Source organism: Rhineura floridana, chromosome 9 (genome assembly GCF_030035675.1).
Source record: "Rhineura floridana isolate rRhiFlo1 chromosome 9, rRhiFlo1.hap2, whole genome shotgun sequence".
Classification (NCBI taxonomy): Eukaryota; Metazoa; Chordata; class Lepidosauria; order Squamata; family Rhineuridae; genus Rhineura; species Rhineura floridana.
The window spans coordinates 49127900-49148340 of NC_084488.1; the positions used below are offsets into that span (position 1 = coordinate 49127900).

General features: G+C 39.1%; 1 protein-coding gene across 10 annotated transcripts in view; it reads right to left on the reverse strand.

The window, feature by feature from the left end:
• Nucleotides 1–20441, reverse strand: part of GALNT7 (polypeptide N-acetylgalactosaminyltransferase 7) — a 74945-nt gene that overhangs the window by 22243 nt on the left and 32261 nt on the right. For 7 of the 10 annotated variants that reach the window (XM_061583956.1, XM_061583959.1, XM_061583954.1 and 4 more), the window contains 5 exons: nucleotides 17634–18097; nucleotides 8027–8193; nucleotides 4399–4529; nucleotides 4076–4155; nucleotides 895–1077 (listed from right to left, as the gene is read on the reverse strand). In XM_061583956.1, the coding sequence (XP_061439940.1) occupies nucleotides 895–1077; nucleotides 4076–4155; nucleotides 4399–4529; nucleotides 8027–8193; nucleotides 17634–18097 (1025 nt within the window). Of the gene's footprint in view, nucleotides 1–894; nucleotides 1078–1227; nucleotides 1411–4075; nucleotides 4156–4398; nucleotides 4530–8026; nucleotides 8194–17633; nucleotides 18098–18720; nucleotides 18883–20441 lie in introns of all 10 variants that reach the window. The other 3 variants (XM_061583958.1, XM_061583957.1, XM_061583955.1) reach the window with 2 other exon arrangements.

Below are 20441 nucleotides of genomic sequence, written 5' to 3' on the forward strand. Positions count from 1 at the left end.
TGTCAGGGAGCAAACATTTCTGTTGACAGAAGCTTCATAATTTCTTGAAAATATTTTGGATCTTTAGTTCCAAAGACATCAGAAAGTGACAGTAAAATGAAAGTAGCACCAGTTCTTAAAATGGCAATATGACATATCCAAATAATACAATATATATTTTCTTAGGCTATAGGAGAAAAGGAGTTTTGATAGGAAAAGAATTCTGGTTGCAAGATTAGTGAAGCATAACTGAACCACAGCGGAACCACAGCCTAATTAGTTTAGGGAAGGTAGCAGGGATATTAGAAAAATCTCAGTCCTTTCTAGACGAATCTTGTTTTGAACAAGTCATATAGGTAAAGGCAGAATTTTGGAGAAACAAAACATGACACCTTCACCACCAAAAGAATGCGGTACTTAGACAAAAGATTCATTGCCCATGCATTTTCTTCCTGTAAATGTCTATCAGTTATACCTCCACTTGTCTGTTCACTTGGCTGGGCAAGGCAAAACCACATCCTCTTTCCCTGATCCACTCTTAACAAGACTGGTATGCATGTAACTGAGACAGGAGAGATGTTGGGCATTCTGAAGAGTATGAAGCAATTTCTAACACAACTCCTGAAGGCACAATGGTAGATTGCACGTTTTGTGTAAATAATCCAATTAACAGCCATCATATATATTTTTTCTGAAAGAACTGAGTACATAAGTACAGTCAGAGAAGAGCAAAAGGAATTAGTAAGGCTATGTTAGAAGAGCTTGATCACAGATTAGTGAAGAAAATGATGCATCTTGATAGAGCATGTGCTTTTCCTAACATTGTTTTAAAGATCTGGAGAGTTCATGCAAATATTTAATAGTGCAAGTACATCCTCAGGAAAAGGAGAAATGTGTAAGTGGTTTAGTGATTACCGATACGGCTCAGTTTTTGTTTTTCTCATTTCCTTCTCACGTTTGGTCAAGGGCACCCTCTTCCAGAGCATACTCCAATCCCATGCTCCTCTAGCAAACCCATCTTCATCACCACCCCCTTGGGGTACAATGTTGTAAGTGTTGCCATCTATGACATCTATAAGCGGCACAGTGCATGTGGTTCTGCAGGATTATGGATGGTGGCGGTGAGGATGAGAGCACGTACACGGCACATTGAAACGAATCATGGTTCATGGAAAAAACAGGGAAAAATTGAAGGATTTAGATAAGCCTGAGTTACAAAGAGCAATAAAAAGAAACAGCATTCTTTACCGATATGGCTCAGTTTTATAGTTTCTTTTTGCCTTTTCCTTGTGGCTTAATGGAATACGTTTCCATAGCAAGCTCCAGTCCCAGGCCCCTCTGGCAAAGCCATCTTCATCCCCACCTTGCTGTGGTTCAATAGAATAGTCATTCCCATCTATGTAATCTATTAGAGGCACAGTGCATGTAGTTCTGAAACATTTATGGAAGGGGAAGAGACAAGATTAAACTGTCTAATCCAATAACTCACCTACTATCTCTTACACTTTATTCTAATTTAGCTAGAATAAATATAGCATATACATACAGCACTATTCTCACAGAAGGAGGGCAGGAAGTGGAGGTTATGAATGAGCAGGGTAGGTTCAAACTCACATAATAATACATTAATGCTGAAAGCAGAAACATCAGTACCACAATCAACCTTGCCACCACTCACCATATGCTCAGAGGAATATGTTACCAAATTCTTCCAAGCTACACAGGAAGTGGATTGGACTCCGAAGGACCAACTCAAATTCTGTTTGCATTTTTATAGATTTATAGGGCAGTACAATATCTCAGAGAGGTCAGGTCTCCTGCTCCCCTGGTACATTCGCTAGAGCTTCCATTTTTCTGCATTTTAAAGTTTGATAGAAATATCTGTTGGCTATAGGTATATTCTTAAACCACAAGCATTTTTTTTTTACCTATTAGTGAATTTTTCTGCTTTTTCATCTGGAAGGTAAGAAATGGGATCCTGTGCAAGTTTGCTGAGAATAGATTAATCATTTCCATGCTTACTGAGTTCAGTAGGATTTACTCCTCTGCAATAGTGCTTAGGATAGGTGAAACTGACCCCAGGGAAGGAGGGCTGGGGGGAGAGGAGAGGGTGGATGGGAGCAGGAGGGGGGGCAGTTTGATCATTTGCATGCATATTGACTTCAGTGGGATTTACTCCCATGCAATCATGCTTAGGATAGATGAAACTGACCACGGGGGAGGAGGGGAAAGGAAGGGCAAGGGGAGTGGCAGGAGGGAGGAAGAGGGGATGGCAGGTTTGATCATTTGCATGTTTATTGAGTTCAGTGGGATTTACTCCTGTGCAATTATGCTTAGGATAAGTGAAACTGACCTGGAGGAAGGGCAGAGAGGGGGAAAGAAAGGCAGGGTTGGGGAGGAGAGAGGGGGTGGAGATTGGGAGAGTGGGCAGGCACTGGTAGAGGGAAAGCCTATTTCCTTTCCAAAATGAGAACAATGTTAACAATATCATTTTTCGGGGTTTCCTCCACCTTTTTATTCTACAGCAGACATATGTAGTCTGCACCCAAATTTAAACCAAAGCTGTCCCTGGTCACATCCACACCAAGTATTCATTCCACTTTAAACAGTCATGGGTTCCTCCAAAGAATCCTGGGAAGTGTAGTTTGTGAAGGGTGCTGAGTTTCTAGATGGTATCCTATTCCCCTCACAAAGGTACAATGACCAGAAAAGGGTCTGACTGTGGCCACTGGAGCACTCTCAGGGTAATAGGAGTCTAACAACTCTCAGCACCCTTCATGAAACTACACTTTCCAGGATTCTTTGAGGGAAGCCATGACTGTTTAAAGTGGAATAACTGTCTGGTGTGGCCCCAATTAGCCAAGCCAAGCAACAGTTAGTCTGGCTTTTAGAACATTGACAGTTGGTTCTTACTGAGCATAATTTAAAATAATCCAAGCATTTTTTAAACACTGACCTTCATCTTCTGCAGTTTTAGGGTATGGGGCAAGGCTAGTAATAGGATTACATGTACTCTGTGAACATGGCTGATTTTTAATTAATTTCAACAAATTATGATACCACTGACAGAAAAAAGTCCAACAGGGCTCTGGATTTTTTACTCTTATTTTAGACTTTGAAGTCTGGATTCTCTCTAAGTGTTTTATGTATCGCCACAAAAACTTAGTGGGTTGTTAAGCAAGCGTTTCTGAGTTCAGGACTATACGTTTTTTAAGATTTTGTTTTGCAATGAGCTGATGGGAAGCAGCAGAATGGCATGGGGGATATTCTTAATTTAACATGAATGAATGTGAAAAATCCATACTGGCTACAGTATACAGCCACTCTTGTGGTTGTATAATTACAGATTTGTACTCTCTTAAGAGTAAGAGAGACTGCCATCTCGTTAGATAAGACTGGTTTAATGTTTGAAAGGTTTGATTTATAGCTAGGCAATAAACTTTTAAAACTTTGCATATGTTCAACATATGCAAATGAGAAGTGTCTGTTTTTCTTGCTTGAAGGTGACAAAGCCAGAATCACTAAGTCCTTCACCAGGAGAGCTATTTAAAAAGGGGGAAGGAGGGAAAAGAATCAAAAGTATATTCCAACATCATATTTTACGATTCACTTTTTAAACACTGTTCTGGCTTGCACTTATGCAAGGATATCCTTAAAAGTAGACATTTATTATTTATTATTCTATACCTTGTTTCAAGTATCTTTGGTTTGCAAATTACATCCACACCACCGTACTGCTTTGTTCCCTTTCAATTTACTCAAATTGACAAAATCCCCTAAAACTGTTCTGATTAAAAAACTCATTAAAAACAAACATAATCCACTGTGAATTTAGTGTTTTCAACCTTGCAGATGTTTACACTGTATTTAGTGTGAAAAAATATCAAACCAAGCTTCTTCAAGCAATTATTTTTCTCACTAGAACAGCACTACAGGTGAGTTCTTTTCATCCAATCCTACAAACACCTCTTCAGGCGGTTTGGAGATGAGCGAGAAAGCTACAGAAAGAGCAGCTATATGTCCTGGGTGAATTACTAACTGTAAAGACTATTGTTAAAGGCTTTCTGAGGAATAGAAATAAGCAGAATATCATTACCTGTCTTTAGATATAGGAGCTATTAATGGTGCATACCAGTTTACTGCCACCTCACAGTGGGCATCAAGGTAAATTAAAACCTTTAAAATGAAGAGGAAAGTAGATTTTAACTCATTTGAGATTTCCTTACACAAAACATACATTGATTTAATTGATTAGTTTTTGCATTTTACAATGATACCAGTTTATAACTATTTTTTAAAAGATGATATGCCATTTTGCAATTAAGAACTACTTGAAATAATCAAGTGGTTTAAGATCTGTAAAAAGCAAAATTCAGACTGTAGGGAAAGAAGGGTTTTATTTAGCAAATGGTTTTCTACCTGTCCAAGTTTAGCCTTCTGGGCTCCAATGCTTCTAGCTTGAATTAAACCTTCTCTCCTTTCATTTCGAAAAATCTTTACAAGGCCATTCCACTGCTTAATATATTCCTCTAGTCTTTCTTTTAAGTGTGCTATCAAATAATAAAAAAGAAGTTTCCATGTATGTTATAAAATGTTGAGCTTAGAGAGCTTACAACACAAACTAAATCTAAATTAAAAACAAACTAAATATAATTGACTAAATATCTAGATGCTCAGAAGTTAATGATCTTATATAAATCACTCCTTGATATGTTTTTTGATAACACCTGCAAGCTCACTTCCAATGACACTTGGATTTTAAAATACCGTATATTCCGGCGTATAAGACGACTGGGCATATAAGACGACCCCCAACTTTTCCAGTTAAAATATAGAGTTTGGGATATACTCGCCCTGTCGTTTTATACATAAATGTGTGCAACTCAACTAAGGGAAAAATGCAGAAACAGAAAGTATTTCCCCCCTAAGCATAGAAGATAGGGTTTTATTTTTCCAAAGATACAGTTCAAGCAACTATTATATGTAAACGGACAAAGAAAGGGGGGAGAGATCAACAAAGAAACATAGCTATGCCGATGCCTTGCTTGCAAGGTAAATCCTGAGGTCAAGAGAGATGTGCAAGGCAATCCTAAACAAATTTATTAGAGAGTATCCCCACACACTGAACTTAATGGGACTTACTTCTGAGTAAACATGCATAAGATTGCACTGTCAAGGGCCTGCCTAATTCTCCCATTACAATCAAAAGGACATAAAAGTGGATTGTGCCCATATTTTAAGATTATGGGTGCAATCTGAGAATAATTTACCCCCATTTCTTAGTAGGAAAGGACGGGCGGGGGGAGGCTGCTGTCCTTCAGGCGTGCATAAAGGAGTAGTCCGGTACTATGCATCCAAGGTAGGTCCAATAAATTCAGGGAGGTTTTCTCCTAGGTAAATGTCCTTAGGATAGCCGCGCGGGGGGAGGAGCAGCCTCGAGGACGAGCAAAGGGCGCCCTCGGGCGAGAGGACTACTCTGCGGCTGGCAGGAGGAGGAGGGAGGCGGGCTGCCGCTGCCGCCGCTCCCGCTCGCTCCTCCAGTCTGGCGTCTTTCGGCAGCAGGATATGGACTGGGGGGGGCACAAAGAAAAGCGGAGCCTGGAAGCTGGCATCACTCTACACTTTCAGTGCCTCTGCGGCGAAAGACCCCGGAAGGAACGGAAGCTGGAAGCTGTTCTACCTTTCCCTCTGGGGAAGGAAGGTGCCGCTCGCCCCGCCCCTCCTGGCTTGAAGCTCCTATTGGGTAGCCCGCTGCCCCGGAAGTGCTGGCCTGCGCTCGCCCTCGCTTCCGGAGAAGAGGGATGTCTGCAGAGTACGAGGCCGTCCAGCGGGGTCCTCTGCGCCTGAAGGGCGACGCCGGAGTGGCACCCGCGGGGAAGCGGTAAGGGGCGCGCGGTGGAGCCCCGATGTTCTATCGGTGACGCTGAGACGCCGTCTAGATAGTCCTAGAAGGGAAACTTCCTGTATGCGGAGGCAGGAGTTCCTGATACTCTTGATGCATTTGTCTTCCTTTGAGTGGCAGGCGGGTGTTCAGCGTTCATAAATGCTCATTCGGTCTCTCTGGACCGCGACGCTCTCTCTGGACGGTGGCTGCGACTGCTTCCACTCCCGCTCTTTTTCAGCACCCGGCGTATAAGACGACCCCCGACTTTGGAGAAGATTTTCCGGGGTTAAAAAGTCGTCTTATACGCCGGAATATACGGTACATGTAGGGAAGTAGAAAAGGTGTGTCCTTACAGTGTTACAAAGGTCAGACCTAAGAAACTGATGGGTAAATTCTAGAGAAGGAAGACACAGATCTTATGCTTGTATCTGACCCTTTTGGCAATAGAAAGGCAGAAAAGCCTTCAGGTAATTTTCCAGTCATTTCCTCCACATAGTTTTAAGACACGAGTAAGGAAATGTAACAATGGAAGTTGCCCTAATACAATAAGTGTTCCAACTTTTTGTGTGTGCTCCTTATTGCTTTAAGCTAGTCTTTACTAACGGTGGGAGAGTGACACATTCACAGCTGTTCCCTGACTTGCCAAAAATAAATATAAGCAAGTCTTTAACTCGCATAATAAAATGTCAACATTCATAGGCAACAATATCCAGAAGGTGATACGGAGATGTACAATTCACTCTCCACAATAAATCTTAGTAATGTCTGAATTTGAAGACAAATGTGGATGCAAACAAGATTATGAAATACCTTCAAGGAAACACTCATGACTTTTATTAACCACAATTAAATGCTGCAGGAAAACAATGCTGTGGATTAGCATTTTCTCAGCATTATGCTATTGTTCCCCAAAATGCCACAAAAAGGTTTAAAATGCTCATTTGCAACTCTGTTGCAGTCTTCCCTGAAAGTCTGCTGATATAGATACTGGAGAGAAAGATAAGGGACAGTAGCATTCCCTCCCAATTCATTAGAAAATAAAGGGGAGGGGAGGCACAGAATAGGTGGAATATTGATTCATATTGCTTACATATTTGGCCTGATCTAATGCATCTAGAAACCCTTTACTCACTGGGTCAACTGTGGGCCAGCTGGGTTATCCTTCAACTGCATTAGTGTGGCTTGGATTATATCAGCCTCCTAGATCCTTCTCCTCCTCCATTCTTTAAAATATATAGTGACCCACACATAACTACACATGTAGTTAACTATCACATCATCTTGTTTAAGCAAGTATGTTACCCATAATTAAAGCTAATCAGGCTCATCTATTTGTCTGTTAGAAATTCCACCCCTACCCATATTTCAGTTAAAGATCTTCAACTCATACTCATCCACCCATCTCTCCATAACTCTGAATACAAAAGTGTGTGGAATAGTGCTTTTAGTCTGGCGAGGAGGATGCAGGATCTCATTATACTGTTATCTAGAAGTCTCTGCTACAGTAATAAGCATTTAAAGCAACGAAAATCCAAGTCTGACAGATGAAGTATCTATAGAGGCACAAGTGAAGCTTCCTACACTTCACATTTTGCACCAAGTTCAAACATTGAACACAGGAAGCCCTTCTGGCATGAAAACAACCATGTCGGGAAGGAGAGTAAGATTACCATTCTAAAAGGGGCTAATACAGAGAGTTTAAGGGTGCCCTCATGCTATCTCTGAACAGATGTAGTCTTTATTTCCGATTTGAGACCTCTGTCACAATTACTCTTTGGGGAGAGGAGGATTGAATTTGGTTGTAAAGTCTTTATTTAAAGAAACAAAAAGAGACAGATATTTTCCAAAAGTGATAGCACTTACGCTTCTTCATTCAACAGGCTGTTACTGGAGTATCTTGCTAGAAAATTATAATCTCTACAGCTAGATCAAACTGCATTAATTCACTCAAGCTTTTTTGGGGGGAAAACAGCCACCCTGATCTATGATGACAAGCATGCTACACAATGTACCCACAGATCAATCTTATTAAATCTACAAGTTGGTATTTTATCAAGAGCAGATACCACTGCATTATCAGCACAGTATTTCTCACGTTGGCTCATCTTTCCTTTAGAATGATAGATTTATCTCTTACTGGGTGTATAAATTAAATGCATTTACCTTTATTACTAAAATCATCTATTAAGACAATTTCAGCCAGGTATTTCCTTGGAGTTCTTTTAATTACACTGTGAACCGTCCTCATGAGTGTGGACCATCCTTCATTATGGAAGACAATGACAACACTGGAGGTGAGTAGATTTTCATCATAATGCCAATACTTGCATCTGCAACAGATAATTGTGTTATATTTGCACATATCTGGAAAATGTTGAATCAAATTGTGGTTATTCTCAGAACCAATTTCAATGAAAAAACAGGATCAACTAGACCACTAGTTCTAGCTGCAATAAATAAAAAAATAAATAAAATAAGACCACAACAATTTGGATAAAGTTCTTTCATAATATCTCTTTCATGAGCCCTTAATATTCCACCTCGATCACTGAGATCATCCAGAGGAGGGCTGCAAGCTATCCCCCACGGTACAGAAGCCCAACTGGCCTCCAGTAGAAGTCAACAGAAGTCCCTGGTGCCATGCTGTGGAATGCTCTTCTAGCAGAAATTTGGCAGATACCTTCACTTTTGATTTTCAGGCATATCCTCAAGACCTTTTTAATTTTTTTGATCATCTATTTCATTGTGATGGTGTTTTATATTTTGTTTGTAAATACTACTAGAGGTACATACTTTTTAAAAGTATAAATAAATAAAAGGTGGTCTATACATGAAAGTTCGGCTTTCACAATTAAACTAGTTGATAGAAGACACCCCCCCTATACGGTTTCGGCCCAGTTTATCTGAAGGAGCGCCTCCAGAATCACCAAGTATGCCGCCTGACAAGATCTGCCTCACAAGACCTTCTCTCGGTCCCACCGGTTAAAACAGCTAGGCTGGTGCGGACCAGAGAGAGGGCATTTTCGATTGTGGCCCCCACCCTCTGGAATTCCCTTCCCTTTGACCTTCGGCACGTCCCCTCCCTGATGGGGTTCCGCCCAGCCTTAAAGACCTGGCTATTCAGGCAGGCCTATGGGATTAGGGTGGATCAGTTTTATGATGTTAAACGGAAGGTTGGTTTTAGTCTGTTCTGATTGCTGTTTTAATATGTATATTGTGTTTTTATATTGTTGTACATCGCCTAGAGTGTCCATTAACTCGGACAGATAGGCGACACAGAAATAAAATATATTATTATATATTATTAATATGAATATACACACTATTCTGGATAGAATATGAATATGATGCTGGTTTAGAAGCTACGCTTACATTGATAAAGTGGTTGGACTGCAATTATTGCTGCTTCTGAAGTTTTGAAGGATCCTGAAGCAGGATTCTCAAAATGAAAAGCATGCTTAGGAAGTTCTTGTGTTCCATTAAAAACAACATGAAAGTTGGAGGCAATTTAACTTCTTTTTGGTTTATTTTGTTATGTTGTTTTTTCAGAGGGTACAATCGCAATGTTTTTGCACCATATATCCAACAATCGGTGCAGACCTCTCCTTCATGTAGACTCTACATACTTGTAAGTGAAGTTTCAAAAGTAACTGGGGGTTGTTATAATCACAACAGAGGGTGAAAACCTAATTTGTCATCAGCCTAAAGTACAGGGTTCATTCTTGCAAATTACCATATGCCTCCTCTCCATTAGGGACAGAAAGATCTGTCAGATTTGGTTATCTCAGTTTCTAATTTTTCTAATCTGAAATTCAGTTCTCCAAGTTTCTGCAAAAATTAAAAAAAAACTCACTTCAGCATTTTAGTGTGAATTTCTCCTACTAAATACAGTTTTGCATGCAGTTTTGACTTATGTCAACATTTTTGCAAGCAATTTCTGCTAATACAATACTTTTTGTATGTTATTTTCACTATTTTTTAATCTGGGTTTTAAGTTTTTACATTGTATGTTTTCAATTTTATTTTATACTATATGTTCTTAAATCTGTTGTAAGCCGCCTAGAGACCAGTAGGTATGACGTGACTAGCAAATTAAATAAATATTTTCACTTTTATGCACATTTCCCCCTAATATATCAATTTTTGTAAACATTGGTTGGTTGGAGAACTGTATTGCAAAACTCAGATAAGTGTGAATTTTGGATAAAGCTGTGTTTTGTTCCTTATATTGTTTTGGAAAGTGTGAATTTGATAGATTTGGCTTAAAATGAGAAGCAAAGCAAATTCCTCCCTCATCCCTATAACCTGTAATTGCATTGTTGTACCCATTCTGCTCTTAACTGCTTTCCAAGCCTGTCTATGCAATTGGGCTCCATTCATATCACTTTCAGCCCATAGCAGATACCACATATGTTCAATTTGTATTTGTGTGTGAGCAGGTATTGGGGGGAGAGAGAGAGAGAGACAGACAGACAAACTAGAGGTTGCTCATTAAACCCTCAGGGATACAAGAGATACAGTGCCTTGCAAAAATATTTTGACCACGGATCAATGCACTCATATTACTGAGTGACAAACGGTATATTGTAATTTCATTCTTTATGATATTTTATTTCGAAACACAAACTCAAAATCAATTATTGTAATGTGACATTGGTTTTATGTTGGGAAATGTTTGTAGGAAACAAACAACTGAAATTGCCCCTGCCTACACACAGTAAGAAGACACATCAACATATAAGAATCATATTCCACATGCATGTTCCGTGCATTCCACAATAATTTCTAGTGTCAAATTTTAGCTCTTTCAGTCAAAGCTTCCAAGGTGCTCAAGAAAAATGAGTAACGTAATTTAATACACTGAAATCAAAATAGCAAGCAGCAGATAAAAACAGCAACAAAATAATAAAAAGAACAAGGAAACAATAAAAAAGGATACAGAAATGAAATTGTCCACTAAAGCACCTTGGAGAGTAAAATTTCTTTACCCAGTGCCAAACAGAGTCATCACTGGAGAGAGTATTCCACAACTGAAGTGCATTACTAAAAGCTCAGGTCTCTATTCATCACCCACCTCAGTTCTGCAAGATGCCCAGTGCAAATGTTAATGAATGGACAGGTTTACATGCGAGATGATAACCCTTCAGATACCCCAATTCCAAGTTATATGGGCTTTACAAAGTAAAGTAAAATTAATGCCTTGAATTATACACACAAACACACACACACAAAAGCCAGTGAAGATGTTCCAGGCAGCCAGTAACAGCCAGTTAATCTAGCTCACCCTTTATGAGCCTCATGCCCTCTAGAGGTTTTGGACTACAATTGCCATTATTCTCAACTAGCATAGACTCAGATCTGCTTTGGATTTTTATTGGCAGGTAGCTATCACTGCCTGTGAATTTAGTGTCTGTACCAGCACATTTCCCCAGCTTTCAAGCCAGAAATCACAATGAAACAAGCAAACCCACTAACGAAGAGATAGGAATTTCTCTCACTGAACACATTAAAAAAAACTACTATATTCAGTAACAAAGCTACTGAATTGGCAAAAATGGTATTGAAACAGGGTGCAATGACATAGGATGAACATTTAGTTCCCAGTCTTTCAAAGTCTGAAAAGGGGCTTGCAACTGCAGTATCATTATGTATGCTATGGAAACCTAAGTTTAGCATCTGTGTATTTTGTTTATGGAGCAAGAACTGCAACATGTCCCAGCTGGATTTAGAAAAGGAAGAGCTACCAGATATCATATCGCAAGCATACATTGGACAATGGAACAGACCAAGGAACTGCAGAAGGAAATCACCCTGTTCTTTATAGATTCCAGCAAAGCCTTTGACTGTGTAGATCATAAAAAACTATGGAATGCTTTAAAAGAAATGGGGGTGTCACAGCATCTGATTGTCCTGACGCACAACCTATACTCCGGACAAGAGACTACTGTAAGTACAGAACATGGAGAAAGCGACTGGTTCCCAATTGGAAAGGGTGTGAGACAGGTGTATTTTATCACCCTATTTGTTTAATCTATATGCAGAACATACCATACGGAAAGCGGGATTGGACCAAGATAAAGGAAGTGTGAAAATTGGAGGGAGAAATATCAATAATTTAAGATATGTAGATGATACCATACTACTAGCAGAAACCAGTAATGATCTGAAACAAATGCTGATGAAAATTAAAGAGGAAAGCACAAAAGCAGGACTACAGCTGAACCTCAAGAAGACTAAAGTACAGTAGGGTCCCGCTTTTCGGCGTTCCACTAATACCGTGGCACCAGGAGGGCGATCAGCTGTTGTGCGGGGAGCTCCAGCTGCCACACTACAGCTGACAGCAATCAGCTGCAGCACAGGGAGCTCTCGCGCTATAGCTGATCGCTGCCAGCTGTAGTGCAGCAGCTGGAACTCCCCACGCTACAGCTCATTGTGCGCTACAGCTGACTGCTGTCAGCTGTAGAGCGGTGGCTGGAATACAGTAGGGCTCCACTTTCCAGCGGTTTTTGCTTTTTGGCAGGGGCCTGGAATGTAACCTGCCGTATGAGTGGGGCCCTACTGTAATGACAACAGAAGAGTTATGTAACTTTAAAGCTGGCAACGAGGACACTGAACTTGTCAAGGATTATCAATACCTCGGCACAGTCATTAACCAAAATGGAGACAATAATCAAGAAATCAGAAGAAGGCTAGGACTGGGGAGGGCAACATGAGAGAACTAGAAAAGGTACTCAAACGCAAAGATGTATCACTGAATACTAAAGTCAGGATCATTCAGAACACGGCATTCCTGATCTCTACATATGGATGTGAAAGTTGGACAGTGAAAAAAGCAGGTAAGAGCAAAATCAACTCCTTTGAAATGTGGTGTTGGAGGAGAGCTTTGCGCATACCATGGACTGAGAAAAAGACAAATAATTGGGTGTTAGAACAAATTAAACCAGAACTAAGCCAAAATGATGAAACTGAGGTTATCTTACTTTGGACACATCATGAGAAGACATGATTCACTAGAAAAGACAATAATGCTGGGGAAAACAGAAGGGAGTAGAAAAAGAGGAAGACCAAGCAAGAGATGGATTGATTCCATAAAGGAAGCCACAGACCTGAACTTACAAGATCTGAACAGGATGGTTTATGACAGATGCTACTGGAGGTTGCTGTTTCATAGGGTCGCCATAAGTCGTAATCGACTTGAACGCATATAAGAACATCATCATCATCTATTATTTGTTTTACAAAAGTCAACAACCTTCCCTTCAGCTGCTTAACTTGCACTTTACACTCAAATGGAAAGTTCAAGATAGCTTATAGTGGAAATGCTGGACAGAATTTCCAGTGTTCTGTATTTGTTCATCTTTTAAAAAGCTTAAAGCACCTATCTTCTATGAGCTATATAATTCAAATTTAATTCTCTTTTAAGAAAATAAATAAATTTGCCTTTTCAAAAATAGTCCTCAATGGTAATTGCAATGACCTACTGTTGGTTCAAAATAGGTTTCCAAGCAAACAGATAACTACTAGATAAAACCAACAGATATAGCACAGTGGGGAGGAGAGCATGGCTGGGAGTCCAGAGTCTGTGAGTTCAAATCCCCACTCGTGTCTCCTAGGTGTCAAGGGCCAGCTAAAGATCAGCCCCACAGTGAGTGGCTCAGGGGTTACGTGCCCCGCCACCTGTGTAGCCGTGGGCAAGCTGCATAGTCCCAAGGAGCCCAGTTGCCCCCCAGCTGGCAGTTGCGGACAAGGAAGGGGCTGGCTTGTGCAGCTGTGGCAAGCTGAGCAGGCCCTAGCCTGCTCGGGAGGACTAGCCTCAGAGGGAGGTAATAGTAAACCCCCTCTGAATACCGCTTACCATGAAAGCCCTATTCATAGGGCAGCTATAAGTCGGGATCGACTTGAAGGCAGTCCATTTCCATTTTCCATTGTAAAGAACAATAGTGACATCCAGTGGCTAGCTAACCAACACCAACAAGCAAATATTAATGACGTTATTAACTAAATACTGCACTGTATGTTACATAGGCAACTTGTCCACAAAAAATACAAGTAAGAACTCAGTGCCACTGTTAACTATCATTTCATCTACCTTATTCTAAATATAAGAGTGCCAAGTGAGATGCTAGAAGCTCAATTATGTATGAACGTGAACAATGTCAGTATTAAGCATATTGAATTATGTTTCCCAGGGTTGCCTTTCTCTCGCATGCACCTTCTAAAACCTTTACATTAGGCAATGGGTACAAAGGGAGTGTACTTTATGGAGCACCTTGTCAGCTATTGGGAACAATATGCTACCAAGGTCAGCCAAAATTTATAGTTCCCTGTACTTGTGAGCAATGCTACAGCAGAATTTTAAGAGGCAGATGCTATTCACTACTATTTATTGCCTGGAACTGAAAGACTCTGAAAAGCTTCTTTTCCGAAGTTTGGCCCAATGTGAAATGCACATTTTATGTTGCACTTTGAGGTGAAGCTTCAGAAAAGAAGAAAATTATTGTTCAGTGCTGTAAATTTAAGTCTCATAACTACAGCACTGAAGGTTCTCAAAGCACTTCCAATGTACTGTATCTTGCACAGTATAAAGAATAAGTTATTTAAATTAATGAAGGAGGAAGTGTTTCTGGCTGCAAACATGGAAGCCTTTATATATGTAGGATTTGTTTTAAAACAGTGTTTTGCTAGATGCATCCTGCCACCTAGTGATAGTTTTTTTGTATTTCTACTCAATATTGTAAAGCTGCCATTTTTGCAGCACTTTATATCTTATCTTTTATAGCTGCCAGAGCAAAGGCATTACCAGATATTCTTGTCTCCATATAGCATCTGCATTGTTGCTGTTTTACAACTCTAGAAGGTTGAGAACATGTGCACACCAGATACCCCAATGATTTCTCTTATTTTGTAATATAGGTCACATTTTAAGAGATAGTAGGGTAAAGAAAGCTTCCATCACACTATCACCACATACAGTGCCTTGCAAATGTAATCAGGCCCCTAACCAATACTCTTATATTACTGAATTACAAATGGTACATTGCAATTTCGTTCTGTATGGTATTTTATTTTGAAACACGAACTCAAAATCAATTATTGTAAGGTGACATTGGTTTTCAGACAGGAGTCTTTTCCAGTCTTACCTAGAGATACTGGGAATGAACCCAGGCATCTATTTTATCACGGAATTATTAGCCTAACCTCCAATTTAATCTTTGTCCAAAATATGCCTTACCTGCCTGGAAGGTAAGAGAAGATACCACAAGTTTGCCTATAGTCTTGAACTAGATTAAGCCACATGCCTGACCCTGCTCCTCTGTACAGTTGCCCATTGTAATATTAAAATAATGGTCAAGTGCCAATGCTAAATTATATAACATATACTTTATGTGTATCCTGGCATTTCAAGTTTAAACAGATCTTGGGTTGCAGAGCTTACAAGGATATCTACCTGAGACCGGGAGGGCTGCTCTTAATTAGAGCAGGTAATACTAGGCTAGTTGGAACAATAGGCTGACTGATTCAGTACAATTCAGTTGCTTAATAGCAGGTTCTTAAAAATGGACTTTGCAAGAAATGGGTTTCCAGCTCCTTCCCCAATTAAAGGAATGTGTTTCTCAGCAGGCCAGAAGTATATCCTAGATGCTGTTTCTCATAGTTTCAGAGCCATTCACACTTCAGCTCCGTATTTCTAAGCGGAAAAAAGCCCACACATTTGGGAAATTAACCAAATACGCTGAGAACAACTGTCATGGCCTTGTTTGCTTATTTAATTATCAGATGTGCTTCAGGGTCTGCACTGTTATCATTAGAATTTGGCTGCAGCTAGACCTTTGGGATGGGTTAATCTCCATGATTTTGTCATCTATTATATGCTGTATATGTAAATGTTTTTATAAATGTACTGATGACTGTCCAGTATTTTATTTATTGAGATTAATGTGACTGCATTTGATACTATTGTACTTTATCCCATTTTAATGTACGTCGCCTAGAGTGGCTATCTGCCAGATAGGCGACACACAAATTAAATATTATTATTATTATTATTTTGATATGCAACAAATGATATGTAAATATTCACCACCTGTACTGCAAATTTTCATACACACAAGGAAAGGATTATGCCCATCAATAATAAAATTATACTTAATTTCTTCCCTATTCTTACAAATGTATTATAAGATTTCTGAGCATAGATTACCAAGGTTGCTTTATTCAATCCATCTAAATGAAAAAAACCCAAAGACTGCCATCTATGGGGGGGAAAAGCTTGATACGATATTCACACTTAACAAGTTACATTAATGCCAACAATATAAATATTTTATGTAGTTGAAACAAGCTGTTCATGAAAATGGACTTGTCATTCAAGCTTATCAATCCCAAAAAGTTCTAAAGTAATGACAGAAATAAGATATATAGAGCACCGACAATCATGCACAGTAAAAATTATATGGAAACTATGTCTCTTGATGATAGCTTTTCTTCCTTCTTGTCAACCATCCCCCAAGTCTCTGGTTTCATGCAGTATGAGGGCACAAAAGCACAGAAATCAAATTCTAAAGTTCTTAAGTTACTGGTGACGAAAGAAAGGGAGGAAACCTGATGAGTTATATCAAACACACACACAGAACACATACAAGATCTTTGCACAACACAATAATATTTTAGTAGTTACAACAGAAACATGAAGAAAAATATTTTTTTGTAACTGTTAAAAGAAATGATTGTACTGTTCTCCCTTCAATTCACTCAGAAAGAACACATCCTGTAACAGACACCAAATTCAAAGAACAAAAACAAGCAGAAGTTCAAGCTGGTTAGTTCTGTTCATGGATCACACAGTGGAAAGCGGCAACAGTCAATGCAATGGTCCAGATGATGGTTGTCAGAGGTTGGCATCATGCCTTATGAGAGCAGCAAGGGCCATATCTCAAAGAATAAGCAGAACAAAGGGGAAGGAAAGTTGCATAAGCCTTTTTCATGCCGGACTAACTCTTATCTACCACCATAGAAAATAATTTCACATCAAATGTGATCAAAGCTTAAGCAACTACAATTTATTACTTGTTATTTGAATTTGAGCTAGAATACTTATGGGAATTAAGTCTGCAACATTGGGGAACAACCAAGTCATAAATCATTTTAAATTTCACTGATTTCAGAAGGAGTGTTAAGCATATGCTTCCATCTCTTCTAAAAAATAAAGCTTTTTTTAAAAAAATAGTACTGAATTGTGGATGATTATACCCTTGTTTATTCTTATGTAAAGCTGTAAGAGTGGTATGAATACAATACTACATATATAAATTTTGAACACATTGTCAGAGACATACTTCTGGGGATGCAGGCATTTTTCCTGAACATCTATGTGCATATTGAGAAATACAAGAGATATTAATGAAGTAGAAAGAAAGGCATCTGAGAGAGAAAAAAAATGGATACCTATCTGAATTGGTAAGTAAAAAAGAAAATATTTACTGCAACAAAATCTGGACGACAAAGCAAGAGCATGAAGCAAACGATCAGATTAAAGTTGCATTTGTTACCAGACACAGGAATGAATCACTGCAAAAGTAGTACATTAAAAGTGATGGACCAGATGAAAACTTAAGTTACAACACACATAGAATGAAAATTTATTAGTCTAATCATAATGAGTTACTGAAGTTAGATTACACATAAAAATGAAGGTTACAGATCCCATAATGAATACTCCCCCCCAAAAAAAGGGGGGGGAAGAGGGGGAAGAGGTAGAACATGTACTTACTCTTCTTGACGCAAGTCATTAATGCTTCGATCTAGTGAGATCATATCACTTGCTACCATGTTAAACCCAAATTCTTTAACGCTGGCTTGAACAGATTCTTTATATTCTGGTCCTAAAATATATGGCTTGGCTTCCTCACCAGGGCCACCTGCAACTCCATGAGGCTCAGGTTCTTTGGGTTCAAAGTTACCAAGAATTCCAGATCGCAATACAGGATCATGGTAGATAAGCGTCTGTGGCTTAAATGTGAGATATTGTCGCTGCATTATGTTTTGCTGATCATTATTGCCACCAACAAGAGGATTCCCTTCATTTTTGGCCTTATTCCTTCGCCGAATTGATTCCAAGTCTACTTCAACACCTTCAACATGAGGCCAGGGTAACACAGGCTTGAATTTGTCATTTCCAGGAACCAGGCCATGGTCTCCATTGTTTGGCATGAGATTGTTGGCTTCCCTGTTATCCTACGTAAGAGAGAAAGATGACATAATAGAACAAAAAAATTATCAAAGCTGAAGACCCAATTTAAGCTTTCCATACCTTTTTCACTAACGATTCTGTAATTTTAATCTCCATGAAATCTGTTCAAACAAACATACTCTTCAAGCAAGTTGATTAAATTAATGTCAATTAATTTAATGCAAGGGGGGGATAATGTTTGATGCTCACCTATGTGGCTGCTAATAATACTGTCCTACCTCAGTTTTGCAGGCTAGTACCCATATATTTCAAAAGTTGACAATATAAAAAGGCTGTTTACATTTATATGTGGACATTTGTCAGCCTTTACAGAGTTGTATCCTCCTTTAGAGACAACAATTTATCCCTAACCTATGAGACTTTTCCACAGTTAAGGAATGGAACTCATTCCCCTTTCCTTACTCTCTGCACACACTGTTGCCATCCATCCAACCATACTTTTGCCTGTTATAAAATATGAAAACACTGTATGAAAATATATCAAAATAACAATTAAATATTACATATGAAAAAGAGGCCACATTACATAAGGTTGTGTACTTCACTTAAGCAAAGAGTGAGCACCAAATTCCAGAAACTAATTGATAGAGGAGTATTGACTTGCAACCTTTTGTGACAGCAAACTCCAGACACACCAATCATCACTAGGGTGGCCAGGTCTCCAGTTTTCACCCTGAGATTCCGGTTTTTGGGGGTCCTCTCCAGGTCTTCGGATGAGTCACCTTAACCTCCAGACTCAGCTTTCACTTTAAATAAATTTCTAGGTGGTCTGGTTCAAAAGATATAAACCAAGATGTCAGCCACTGCCCCACCTGCACTTCTGTTAGCACAGGCTGCTCTAATCCCAGCCCTTTCAGGTTTTTAGCTAATAAGTGAAGTCCGGGTTGTGATTGACAAGATTAGCTGACCCCCAGGCAAAACCTAACCCAGTGTCAAGTTCTGAGAACTGTTTCCTTTTCCTGCTTGTCTCGCATCAGGAATTAAGTAAATATATAGCTTTCGCAGCAGAAAGAATGCTTTTCTTTATACAGGATTAGGACTTGCTTCTGAGTAAACATGCACTACAACAGAAGATCACAGCAGGATCTTGGTAGGCATACACAGTAAACAATTTTAGTTATAATTATAATAAAAGTGTACATGCAGGTTATTTTAATTACTTGCAAAGATGGCATATTATACATTTTATCTTTCAAATAATTTTTGAACAGAAATTTTAAAAAGTGTAAATGCTTCAGTGTTATACTTTTCTAATAAAGGAGTCAAACACGTTTAAATTTTACTGAATTGTTGAAGAGGGCAGTTTATTTGTCTTATTCATAACCTGTTTTGAACAACTTCCCAATATAAAGCTTTTCTGGGAGTAAAGCTGCAATGCTAATTCCACATACCTAGGCGTTAACCCCATTGAATTCACTAGGACTTACTTTTGAGTAGATATGGTTAGGATTGTGCTGAAAATCAATGGGATTTTTGAGTGAACATAGAAAAGGATTGTGTTGTAAATCTCTCCTGCTCAGATCCTTTTTTAAAAAGCAGTTAGGCAGGGCTTACTTAAGTGTCACTGCTGTTATTTGGCAGGAAACTAATACTTCTTTTTTAAAACAATGTTCTGCAATGGCCAACTGGTTTTGACAATAAATTATTATATGGGGTGCATGTATTTTCTCCAATGTGTGTATATATTTCCAACGAACCAAGGCAGCTCAAAACAAGAAATAAAGCCATTTAAAATCCAATAACCATAAAACAAGTATAAAAGAGTTGCAAAACAGTTTATAAAGTGGCATGATTCTGAATTTTTGATTGGGTGGGGACTTCCGGGAAGGGTGACTTCGCTTGTGCCTGCTTTTTGAGACGAGCTCTCGTCTCAGAAGAAGCTTTTTCAGCTTAAATCAGTCAGAACGTTCTTTTTGACTGGTGAAGATTCTCTCCCGGGCAGGGAGAAACGTAGAGATTAACCATAAAAGCCTGTTTTTGTTTGGGAGGACTGGATCTCATTAATTTATGAGAGAAGGTTCAGCCAGCAATGCCGGAGGACGTCCATCAAGCTCTAACTGAAAAAGCAACACGTTTATCTTTTCTTTAAAGAAGAACGGACTTAAACAAGCAAGCATCCTTCTTTCTATATATTTTTTTTCATTTGGTTTAAATCGTTGCTGCAAAAAGAGATTTGTCAATGAATCAGCTATAAAGATCTTCTGGGTGAGTTAAAAACTTTCTCCTTTATTCACGAAACTAAGGAGGAAAGAAATTGAAAAAGCCTATCTTAGTTTTTATTGCAAAAAGCTGGCCTGGAAGTGTATTCTAAAGATATAAACGGAAGAG